At 52.7% G+C, this 12,253-nt stretch overlaps 4 protein-coding genes across 4 annotated transcripts; 2 read left to right on the top strand and 2 right to left on the bottom strand.

Annotated features, from left to right (window-relative positions):
• Positions 1-2,998: 2,998 nt before the first annotated feature.
• Positions 2,999-5,431, top strand: ACET3X_002472 (uncharacterized protein; the record flags this gene model as incomplete). Its single annotated transcript, XM_069449218.1, has 5 exons — positions 2,999-3,114; positions 3,330-3,937; positions 3,985-4,286; positions 4,351-4,529; positions 4,579-5,431. The coding sequence occupies 5 exons, from the start codon at positions 2,999-3,001 to the stop codon at positions 5,429-5,431; spliced, it is 2,058 nt and encodes a 685-aa protein (XP_069309019.1).
• A 776-nt stretch (positions 5,432-6,207) lies between these two features.
• ACET3X_002471 (uncharacterized protein) lies at positions 6,208-7,905 on the top strand (the record flags this gene model as incomplete). The annotated part of the gene is made up of 5 exons (XM_069449217.1): positions 6,208-6,397; positions 6,452-6,594; positions 6,645-6,858; positions 6,912-7,306; positions 7,366-7,905. 5 exons carry the CDS (start codon positions 6,208-6,210, stop codon positions 7,903-7,905), a joined length of 1,482 nt encoding a protein of 493 aa, XP_069309018.1.
• A 114-nt stretch (positions 7,906-8,019) lies between these two features.
• ACET3X_002470 (uncharacterized protein) lies at positions 8,020-9,695 on the bottom strand (the record flags this gene model as incomplete). Its single annotated transcript, XM_069449216.1, has 2 exons — positions 8,020-9,200; positions 9,257-9,695. 2 exons carry the CDS (start codon positions 9,693-9,695, stop codon positions 8,020-8,022), a joined length of 1,620 nt encoding a protein of 539 aa, XP_069309017.1.
• A 427-nt stretch (positions 9,696-10,122) lies between these two features.
• ACET3X_002469 (uncharacterized protein) lies at positions 10,123-11,981 on the bottom strand (the record flags this gene model as incomplete). Its single annotated transcript, XM_069449215.1, has 2 exons — positions 10,123-10,809; positions 10,860-11,981. 2 exons carry the CDS (start codon positions 11,979-11,981, stop codon positions 10,123-10,125), a joined length of 1,809 nt encoding a protein of 602 aa, XP_069309016.1.
• Positions 11,982-12,253: the final 272 nt, after the last annotated feature.

Genomic DNA, 12,253 nt, shown 5'->3' with positions numbered 1-12,253 from the left:
TGTTCTAGATGGCCTGTAGTTGAACAGCGAAACAATCCAGACTACGACAAGTTGTCCAGTAGCTTCGGCTAGTAACAGCTGTGGCTGGCTGCCGTACCTGTCTCGTTTACACTATAGACGCACCACCGCATTCACACTAAGCTGTCACCCCGCATTGCTCCAATGTTGGCGTCTCTTGTACATGTACATGCTGGATACGACCATTGGAGATTATCACGCCCTTGGAGAGTATTGCTTGCAATTCCCTGGCTGTAGTTTATCGTAGAGAGGATAGTGAAGTGAGTTCACCAATTGGCTGGTGGCTCTGGTGGTCTTCATGAGCTCAATCCATGAGTCAATGATCGATTCCGCCCATCGACCCAAGAGAGCGTCGTGGTAACTAGCCGGTCGCGCCATCAATTCTCCGATGGTATGCTCTTGGCTTTTGGTAGGATGCGAGCACTCTGTGCAACGTTTGTGCTGTTCACTTTACCGTGGGAATCCAATTCGTCTCGTACATATCACGATCGCCCCACTCGTTACATCGATCACGTCGGAGAGCTACGTTGGCGTTCCAACCACTTGTTATTAGCTTTGCTTAGCACAGATTGTGAGCTGCGACAAAGAAACTGTGATTGGGCCTACCAGACCTTGTTGGTGGGTAAATCCCAAGGCTGCGGCACCAAAGGCAGTTGACTGGGCTATCTGCGGCATGCACTAGTCGTCTCTACTGGCTCGATTGTGCAATCGTGATATGTTTGAAACCTAGGTTCGTAGGCATGCTCGGCTTTGAGGAGCCGGTGCGATCGCCGTGCTTGCAGGCTGGCGAGGCGACCCAGGTGGGGGGAGGTACGCGTATGCGAGGAATCCGAGGGCACACAGCCATCACGCTCACGACCCAGGGTACGAGAGAGTGCACAATCGAGGAAAGCGCTGAGGAAATGTCTCGCCAGAGAATCCAAAAAAAAGTCGATGATGAAGCTCCATGGACGCCTCGACCAGGAAGAGGGTGGATGATGCGCTAAATCAGGCACTTGTCAGCAGAGGCCGTGCGCTTCCCGCGTCAAAGTTTGGGTCATGACGCTTGCCAGCGCCGGCCCACGACCAGAACTTCTTTCCAATCATCCTCAGGCCGATCACGCGCCATCAACCTTTGCTCAGGCCTGCCAGCCCACCCCATGCAGGAGTCCTCATGTTCCGTGTCTGTGGAGTGGACCCAGGTGCGCTGATGTGTACTCGCTTGTCCGCATGCAGCTTGGAATGTGCATACTAAATAAAGCCAGACTCAGCCCTCGCGAGGGGTGCGGCTGAGTACGACCACCGTATTTGTCTTGCACGGTGCACCTGTCTTTCTCCACTTGTCGTTGTGCGGCGGACAAGCCTATCACTTTGTTTCATACTCTCGTTTCGCTGTTGATTTCACCTTGGAGGATTGCCGTTTTACAGTCAAGACACAACAAGAAGAATCGCAAGTGGGGTACTACTCAAGACAATGGCTCTCGAATCACCACAGCCGCTCTCCCGCAAGAAGTCACTATTCCGCCGCTTCTCCAGACGAGACCGAGACGACACTCCTCCGTCGCCTTTTCTGATGAACCAAGGCCTGCGTCCATATTCGCCCAGTCTACGATCACCAAATCTCCAGTCGCCCAACCCACAATCGCCGAGAAGGTTACAGCGCCGTCCTTCACATTCACCAGCAAGCCTTCTTACACCGCCGCCGTCGCCCGCAAACAAGCGCACTGTCATAGCCGTCGATGCCTCGAAACCGCAACAACCCAAGATGGTTGCACACATCCAACGCATCGAGCTACCATCCAATCGACACCCCCGCAGCCAATTCACACCCCCGACATCTCCAGAGCCGCGCCGACGCGTGCTTCCAAGTGCTTTACCAACCATGCCGTTTCCTGGCAAGCCTCTCATAACCTCGTGGAATGTCTTCCTCCCACCCTCGCAAATATACTCATTATATCTTGGGTATGCGCCAAAGGACATGGACGACAAGTGGTACATATACAGCGAGGGTCCTGATCAGACAGGAAAACTAAAGGTTCACTTCCACCGAAGTTGGACTGGACTGAAGGTCGCAGAGCTGTTTGTCGTCATGGATACAAAGGGCGAGGGCGCTGGAAAGATAGTGGGAATCAAGTGGAATGGGGGGGAAGAAATGAACTGGATGAGTGAAGAGGAGGCAAAATACATGATACGAACAGCGTGTAGGTGGCAATTAGCCGTGGATTTGGAGACATGAGCCCTTGCAGCTTTCGATACGAAGCGAAGCCAAGGTTGCTTTCGCCGGCAATCCGTGTTTTCGTTTCTTTTCTTGACGCGCATTAGCCCACGGGTTCCTTTCGATCCGTACCGTGTGGCGTCCTATGAATCAATGTTCCAGCCGCGTCCAATCTGGATTTTATACCCGTTCCTGGTAACAACCTCCTAATATCGAGATTCTTTTTTCTTTTCCTTCATTGGCGCGCGCTTTGTACATGTCGGTAATTCTGGCATAAATACCATTGCTACGAATAGGCCCATGATGAGTATCAACGCTTATGTAAAAGAATAAACCTGCGGATTTGATACTCCGCTTGAATCCTCCTTGTAGGCATGTGTTGTGGTGGTTGGGTGGCATGATGTCTGCAGCAGAGCCCCGCAGGCTAGCCGCCAATTAGGTATGCAACTCCTTCGGCCGTTCGCCATGGAAGCACACCCGAGTCCCAGGATTGAATCGTGATTTAGAATGAACATGTGGCAAAGGTTCCCTTCATCGCATTCGCAAATCTAATCTCCTCGCCGTGATGAAAATGACAACTGTAAACTTATGCCTAGACATCCCAACACAACAGCGGTGGTGACGTGCTGTCTAACTAGACTCGTAGGGTCCAAGAGGCGCTACACGCTTCCGGTACCTCTCGCGTCTTCCCTTCTTCGGTGCTACTGTTCCTCACCCATATCTCCCTCCACACATTCCATGGCAGTACCAGGCGTACTACGACAGCTTTGAACCGCTCGGCCCGAAATGCAGTCCACCTTAACACCATCCTCCCAAAGTTCCTCCCCCCAGCCACAGCGCCTGCCTGTTAATCCAAGAAGACACAAGGTCGACCCGTCATTACGAAAGCGCGTCGTAAGAGCGTGAGTATAGTCCCAGCCTCCACTTTTCCTACTGGTATTGGTCGCGATTTCTTACTGCCACGGTACCAAGATGCCAACAGACGTCGCTCAAGCATTTGTTGTTTGCATACGTCAGAATTGGCTCGCCTGCACCACTGAGAACGCGTGCATTACTCGGATCCTGGGCAGTCTAAGCCCGAGCCTTTTGAGACCCATCGCTGACCTACGGAGCGCAGATGCAACGCGTGCAACGTTCGTCGAGTTCGGTGTTCTGGAGAACAGCCGTGCCAACGATGCACCAAATCCTCGCGGCCATGCGAGTATGCAGCACCCGACTTGGATAAGCACTCACTGAGAGACGAGCTCGAACGTTTGCGAAACCGATGTGCAGCACTCGAGGCGGGGTTCAAGATTGCCGCACCTAAAGAAGCCGCTGAAATTATCGGACAGCTCGATCATGGCGAGCCAGGGCGTTCAACTGCACCGACTTTTCTATCCGTGTCAATGGAACTGGATCAGGCCGACGCGAGCGATGGCCGCCTGCTTGTCGATCCTTGTGGTACCCCCAGATTTTTCGGCGAAACCTCTGGAGCGACATTCTTGGACTACTTGAAACAGTTCATGCTTACCCTAGTTCCTTTAACTTTCCAGCCTGAATCTGCGGATGGGTCCTCGTTCGTGGCTTCAATTGGAACGTATCAGACCTACGACTCGAGACCAATTCCCAATCCAAGCGTAGATCCTCTATGGCTACCCGATCAGGAAGACATGGCACTGATGTTGGCCCAATTGCGCGCTTACATTCAAGATGGCAACGGCGAGTTTCTCTCTGGTGGAATATACTGTAAGCTATGTGCCGGCCATTGCTGGTGTTTCGCTGACATCGTACAGGGTGGGGCGACCTCAGCAAGCTTCCTACATCTGCTGCCCCTTCAATGAGTGCAATGACGACTGAAGATACCCACCGACGCTTGGCCTTTTATCATGTCTGCTTCGCCCTGGCTACTTCTGTTGGTCATGCGGCTTTCCATCGGTCAGCCCAGCACGCTGGAGGGGCTTTCTTCAAGCGCGCGCGAAAGCTTCTTGGAAACCCTCTGGATACAGTACGATTCACGCTGGACGATGTCCCGGTCTTGACTCTTATGGGATTCTATTTGATCGAACTCAACCGTAGAGATTCAGCTTATGTATATGTAAGTAAAGTTCACATACGCACGGCACTCGAGGCACATACTAACCTTGTTTCCAAACGTCAAGGTCAGCCTAGCAATTCACATCGCCATCATACATGGTGCATTCAGGTCATGTAATGACGAAGCGAGCAAACGCACTTTTTGGACCCTATACATACTGGATAGATGGCTTTCCGTGCTGATGGGACGCCCACCAACTCTACTTGACGAAGCAATCAGGCTACCTTTACCAAGCGATGTACCGTAAGTGTTTGCAAACTGGCCAAGCGGAAAGCATCGCTAATCTCCTCAGCTCAATGCCACCGTGTGCAGGCCTCCGAGCACACGTTGAGCTATCTCGCATCTCTGGCTACATTGTTTGTGAAACATTCAAAATAGCCCCGAGACACTACCAACCTGGATATTCGACCCTGAACGTGGACAAGGCTCTGAAATTGCTCGAAGACTGGAAGCTGCAGTTGCCACCAGTACTGACTGATCGCACGGATGCTGACCCTCCGGTTCTCTCTTTGCATCTAGCTTCGAACCAGCTTATTGTCCTTGCAACTCGACCAATTCTACTCGCCGCTGTCAAGCAAGCCGTGGCTGAACGCTACATGAATGGCCAATGGTCTGTACAGCGACACGCGCATAGCAAGTATATTCAAGCTTGCTCAGAGGCTGCTCAACGTAATTTGTTGTCTGCTCAACGATTGCGATCCACGAGGAAGCTACTGCAGGCCGGTTTGCACTTTGTCTTCAATGCGGCTGTTGTCTTGATGCTAGATCGGATTCTTCACTCTTCGAGCACTGAAACCTCGCCGACTCTGCTCAACACTGCAGTATATGCCTCCGATATAGACTTTGCCATGCGCACATTTGAGGAGGAGTCAAGAACTGGTACTAATTACCCCAGAGACTGCTACAAAGTCTTGCAAGATCTTAAAGCTTTGGTTGATCGCTACTTATCTCATGGTCATGGACACTTCGAGCAAGGGAATGACCCTGGTCTAGTCATTAGTACTCCTGGACTGCAGTACAGTGCCGTGCGAGGGCCAGAAATCCAAGGAGGTGCATCGAACACGACAGGAGGCACCGTTTACCAGGAGCTGCAAACCTGGATGCAAAGTGACGGGCTGAAGCTACATAACAACTTACTCATCTGAATTGTGCCCCAGAATTGCGCTTCAGGCGAACCGTGTCGAGTCTCGACTCGAGAAACCTTGGTTTCCCCGCGGCGCTCCAATGTCCGCGGATCCGCCAACCAATCACGACGATGCAGTGACTATCCATTACCAACGGTTGAAAGGAATCGCTCTTACCACCCCGTCGGGCTACCAGGGTCTTGCTTACGCCATGATCAATACACGGAACAATAACTTGGAACCGGCTCGTAGTGCATAAAGTACTGCTGCTCGAAATGCCGACGGCGCATAGAAGACATTTCTAGAGATTCCATGTTCGCCAGCCTCTCCGCGGAGGACGAGGCAACAATGTCATGTCCAGCGTCTTCCAAGTTGCCCTTTTGCCATTTTCGTCGAGATAAGCAACTATTGCAGAACCGCGTTTGGCTCACCTCGGAGTTGTCGATGCCAAAGCCCACATTCGGACAGGGGTAGCCCCCTGAGCGGACGCGTCCGATTGGTCGAGCCTAGCCTGGCATGCTCCGATCCATGGAATCCTGCAAGCCAAGCTGTATACAACTTTGATCGGACAAATTCCATGGGGTCAGAGGCGGTTACATGTCGACACCGGTCATTGTAGGCAAGCTACGGATCCGTTCTTGAGCTTCACCAAAGCAATTACGTACATGTGAAAACGGAAAATGGTGAATGTGCCTGGGCTTGGCCAACTTGACTACCCGGAACTTGCCTTGACCATGGATTTTATTCAAGAAGATGATCTTCTACTTCCTCGTTCCCGCAGTAGCAGCCCGACAGCTATGGGTTCAACCACCATTATGGGTGGAACGGTTGCAATGCCGACGAACGGGGAAGCACCCAGTTCCGAGGAGCGCTCCATGTCAAAACGCGTGAACAGGAAGATGGACATTGCGTTGCTACCATTTCTTTCCCTGTTGTATTTGTTCAACGGCTTAGACCGATCGAACGTTGGAAATGCGGAGACGCAAGGTATGTTGGATCTTCGGAATGCTGATCACAAAGGATCTGTCCTAATGTATGCAGGGTTCACCAAAGACATCGGGGCAACCCCGGACGATCTCAACTTAGCAGTATCGCTTTTCTTCGTTACATTCGTGTTGCTTCAGCCTCCTTCGGCCGCTGTGGGAAGATGGATGGGGGCAAAACACTGGATTACTATCATAATGGTAAGTTCAACGTGAATATATGCGGCATGCAATTTTTTAATCCTAGACAGATCGGCTGGGGTGTTTTCACATTGGCGCACGCCTTTGTCCGTGGTAAGAGCGGTCTTCTTGCTGTCAGACTCATGATTGGCGCTTTCGAGGCGGGCTTCTACCCTACAGCCATCACATATCTTTCTACCTTCTATGGCCGATACGACATGGCGGTGCGAATCGGTCTCTTTTACGGGCAATACGCCGTTGCTGGCGCCTTCTCGGGCTCTATTGGTATGCCCTGCAAGTTGCCGTATGCTCTAGTACCTTTCTAATATCAACACTAGCATTCGGCATTTTCCACCTCAACGGTACCACATTGCGCAATTGGCAGTATTTGTTCATCATAGAAGGGGCCTTGACGGTGTTTGTCGCAATCATTGCTTGGTTCTGGCTACCGCAAGGACCAGGATCAGCGTGGTTCCTTAATGCCGAAGAACAGGTGTTCGCTGTGCAGCGTATTGTCAGGGACAATTCCAAATGGGTTGCGCACAGTTACGGCGATGATGGCGTAGAACGAGATCGACTTACGAAGAGGGATGCTATTGAAACAGTCAAGGACTGGAAACTTTGGTTTCTACTCTTCTTCAATATCTGCGCTAGTGTACCCGGCCAGGCGTTCTCCGTCTTTATGCCTATGGTTGTGCAGGGCCTGGGATACTCGTCGATAGACGCAAACTTGGTATGTTGCTATGCTCGTATACTCCATTTCGCGGATGAAGCTCATACCACCATATTTAGATGTCTGTACCGCCATTCGTATGCGGCGCCGTAGGCCTATACCTCTTTGCCCTTAGTTCGGATCGCCGGAAAGAACGAGGCTATCACATCATCATCGGCACTTTCTTTGCCCTCATTGGTCTGATCATCACCGTTACCGCGCCGTCCCACCACGTACAGTACGCAGGCCTTTGTGTCCTCCTCTTCGGAAGCTACATCTCAGCTCCCCTGACTGTAGCCTGGCTCAGTGGCAACAATCCCGAGCCTGGAAAACGATCCCTCGTTCTCGGCGTGAATGGATTTGGCAACCTCGCCGGCGTGATCGGCTCGCAACTCTACAAGAAACGATATGCGCCTAGATATCTGACACCTTTTTACGCCACGCTGGGCTTTGTGGCCGCGGCGCTGATGGGTTACACGGCGTACAGATTCATCTTGAAAGCCGTTAATAAGAGGAAAATGATTTGGGCGGAGGGAAAGAGTGCAGATGAGATCGAGGCTGAGAGATTGGATTCGACCAGATATGCGGATGCGAAGATGTCGTTTTTGTATGGTCTGTGAGAAGTCTTGATATTCTTGATGATTGTATGTGCTTTGCGCTAGGTACATAGGAATATCTCCACTAGAGAAGCTCACCAGAGTAAAACAAGCCCACCTTCTTACCTGCAGATACCTTCACTCTGCGCTAGTGCTACTTCCATCATCAGCCACCATACTCTCAACAGCATCTTCCCCGGTCGCTACATCACCAAACAAGCTGATTATAGCCTGCGGTACACCATAACCCTGCAACTCCTTCCTCACATCTGCCCTCGCAGCAGGCTTAATATATTTCCGAGCCGTTGCCCAAAGATGTCCGCTCTCAGCCACAGGCTCATCAGCATAACTGATCAGCTCTCCCAACCAAGCCTCTTTGTCCTTTTCCATGTTCCAGAATGCAATTCCAGCCCTTACATAGATGAAACCAGCATCAGAGCCATCGATGAAGTCGGTCAAAAAATGCTCAAAGTCGGTGTGTAGCGTTTCCTGCAGCATACGTACCGTGCGAAAACCCCAAAACGCAGCCTCGCCCCATTGGCCGAGTTTGTTGTATGCTGCAATTGTTCGCGAGACGAGCTTGAGGCGTAGCACGACGCGTACGGTTATGCCGGTTTGACCGGCGTAACGGCCGGATGTTATGTTATCGTGAAAGAAGTCGTCTGCGAGGATGCGGCGTGTGCGTCCGTGGACCAGGATGTGGATTGCGTGGAATGCCTTTCTGTAGAGCTCAAGGGCTTGTAGAGCGGCGTCTTGGTTGGCAGCTTCGGCGTCAGAGTCGTCGTTGTTATTGTCGTTGGCATCTGGTAAGGATGCGAGCGCGGCGTCTCCGGCTAGCATGAAGTCTGTGGAACTTTCGACTGATTCGCGCAACGTTGGTATGGGTTTGGCTTGGAGGCGAGCAAGCTCTTCACGAACGGCGGCCGAGTAGCCGTGTATGCTTGTACCATGAAGACCTTTGACGTGCTCAAAAGGCAGTAAGAGTTTCCGCTGCAGAGCAATCGGAATCCCTAGACCTTCTTGCTGCTCCTGCTCTCCTGCTGTACCTTCCTCTCCTCCGTCGTTGTACTCTGCATACGGGTTTCTCAGGACAAAGTTAGTCGAAAGCCGCTCATTGAGCATAGGATACGATAGTGCACTATAATACCACGTTCTGGTAAACAAGTGCAGATCGTCCACGAGCATGACAACCATGTGTTCTGGCACAATTCCATGGAACGGTGCGGTTATCTGTACAACGGCGTGGTAGGATTTGAAGGCGTCGGCACGGGCGTCGGTGCACACGATGGGCACGAGACCCTCTGATGAGATGTGGTTCACTAAGACTCCAAGTTGAATATCAGCGTTGCATCCTAAAGAGAAAGGAGAGGCTCACGGCGTCCGCGAATTCCACCGAGTGTCGTCGCGGTGTATTCAAGTAACTCTGGAACCCCCTCTGTCGCCATCAAGTAAACCCTGTACATACCCGCCGAAGGCCATGGTGTAGCAACCTTGACAAATATGTTTTCTCTCCTCCACACTTTCTTTGCTTCCTCGTACACCTGCTTGTTCACCCTGAGCAGATCAAAGTCCCATTGATATACGCCCCCGAAGAAACCCTTGGCTTCTAGTTCTGTACTCCTGACAAGATGATCGGCAGGGTTGAAGTATATAGAGTAGATTTGTTCACGGAGCTCCAAAGGCAAGCGGAGGAAAGGGAACGGATTTGGCGTGGTCGCGGCTTCCTCGGGTACGACGGGTGGTTCTGGGGGCGGTTCTGGGGGTGTAGATTGGGATCCAAACGGATTAGATACGAGAGATGTGAACTGGAACATGGTGATGTGGATTTACAGTTACGGAGCTGACGGTTGGGTCGGAAGAAGTGTGTACAGGCGGCTGGGACATGCATGCCGTAGGACAGATGGGCGGCGCCCCACCATTACGTCCGGTATTAACGCCGTGAGCCGAGGCATGCGCCCAAGAAATGTTGTCCAAGTCATTGCAAGGACTTGTCCCATTCGTGTTTTATTCGCTGGTGCAAGAATACTCTAGCGGTCATTCGGAATAAATCAAGTCATTGCAGTCGCAACATATTGCTTTGCGTTCGTAATAGTGTATTTCAACATATATAGTACATATCGTGAGTACCCAGGACACCCATATCCAGACGAGGTACGCCCGTGCAACCTGCACAAGAGTGGAACGGTATCTTTTCGTGGTATCTTTTTTCAAATACTTAGACATAGACGCGGGAAAAAATCTCTACCGTGTCTGCGTCGGCTGTGAACCTCCCTGATGACTTGCCGCAGCCTCCGGGGCGCTCGCCGCTGAGGGTACAGTGGCTGTTTGAGGCGCTGAACCACCCAGCCAACTGAATGCGCCTGCCTTCATGTCGTTGAGTTGAGCTTCCTGCATCTTCTTCTCCTCCTCGGCCATCTCCTTGAGCCATTGCTCTCCGTTCTCGCGAATCTGCTTGTCTAGGTGCATGTAGTTTTGCTTGTTGAACTCGCGGTACATGTCGATCATCATCTTGCCCTCTGACATTCCCTGGCTGATGTTTTGGTCACCAAGAACCATGCCTTGCTTCGGTCCATCAAGGCCCAAGCTCTTCATGAACATGCCGCCTGCGCTTCCCTTGGTCTTCTTCTTCTGTTCTTGGAGATCGCGCTGGAACTGTTCGCGGAGTTTGGCTTCACGACGAGCGTACTCGGTGGGGATATCCTTGCCTTCCATGGACTTGAGAACGGTGCGTACGTCGATGGGGGTGCCAGTTTGAGACATCATGGCGAGGTACTCTAGGAAAGGAATCATGGCTACGAGGCCCTTGTCTCCGGGCTCTCCCTTCCACTTGGGGAGGATGATGGCATTTTCGGGTTGGAGTTTAACGTGCGAGGGGTCGGTGTCGATTATGATGACTTTGGAGAGGTCGCGGTTGAGGTAGGAGAGGTCCTGGGGAGATTAGCAAAAGTTATTCTGGGAATCAGGCGGTGCGAGCATACCTTGATGTACTCGCCCTTTTCGAAGCGAGTCGCTTCACGGAAGAGTGGCCACATGACGAGACGGAATGGGTCAAGCTTGCGAATAATGGGGTCGGCGTCCATGGATTTGACAGAGGTAAAGATGACGAGCTCGTATTGCGAGCTGAGGTATCGCAGGAAGTAGTCGAGACCAGGCCGCTTGGCTAGTCGGTAGCCATGCTTGGTAGTCCATTCCGAGTGTAGCAGGAGGTCCTCGAGACTCAGGACCAGAGTAAGTTCGGGTGCGCCTCCAGGGATCTTGTCCTTGTCTGGCAGCAGCTTCTGGAACGTGGGCTCGGTGTAGTATGCTTTCTGTCCGTTGATGCGGGCGGCTGCACGAGCGTACATGCGTCCCAATGTCCAGCCATTTGGAGCATCGATGTGAGCTGCCTCCTCTTCTTCATTCTCCCAGTTCCTGCCCATGTAGACTGCACCCGTTGTGCCGAAGAGTAGCATGGCGAGGTAGGACCAGTTGGCAACACGATTTCTCCGCCTGTCGGTACTGGTCTCGTATGCGGATTTGGGGAGCTCGCCGCCGCCACCACTACCGCCCTCTCGGCCACCCGCAGCGCCTGGCGTGGGGTCGTCGTAGAGTTGATTCGGGTCGTTTGGATCTCGCTTGGCCTTGGCCTCAGCTTCGGCATGCTCCTCGGCGAATGTCGAGGGGATTCCGTATCGCAGATCTGGCAGCGGCTTTTGTGGTTGTTGCGACTGTGGGCTTTCGGTGGTGGGGTCGGTGTTCTCGCTGGGCGACTTGGGCCCGGACATGTCCTCCTGCTCTCCCATCTTGAAATCGTTTCCGGCATTTTTCGAGGCCTGCGTTGCGCTCTCTACGGGTCTTGAGGGGTGTGTGGGCGTCGTGTTCTCTTCTGGCGCCGCCGCTGTGTCAAACTCGGGCTGCTCTGAAGGGTTTACCGGGTTGGGCCGCGCCTTGTTGTCCTCGTCGAACCTGATGGGGTCTGAGGGCTTCCATGTGTTGTCTTTTGGCTTGCCGACCTTGGCGTAGGTGCGCGTCCATTGCGAGGCAGAAGCTATAGGTGTAATGCGCGGAGCTGCCAGTGCGGGCCGGATGCGCAGTGCGCGGAAGGCGGCTCGGGGCAGCATTGTAATGGAAGGCGGGAAGGGAGGGCAGGGTAAACTACAAATTAAGAAGAAAAAGCGCGCCTACAAGACATGGGCGGACAACATGGAGGCTGGCGTGGCTCTCGCGAGTGTTGCGATGAAATAATTGATGGAGCAGGGCTTGGCGCGATGACGCTCCGCCCTCGCCAGAAATTCGCCCATGTCCTATGGCAATCGTGGCTTCACCCGTCCGCCGCAACACCGGACGGCATATGCCGCCCCGCCTGCACCATACACCAGACTGCACCCTCGAC

Source organism: Alternaria dauci, chromosome 2 (assembly GCF_042100115.1).
Source record: "Alternaria dauci strain A2016 chromosome 2, whole genome shotgun sequence".
Classification (NCBI taxonomy): Eukaryota; Fungi; Ascomycota; class Dothideomycetes; order Pleosporales; family Pleosporaceae; genus Alternaria; species Alternaria dauci.
This window is presented reverse-complemented; position numbering and strand designations above follow the sequence as displayed.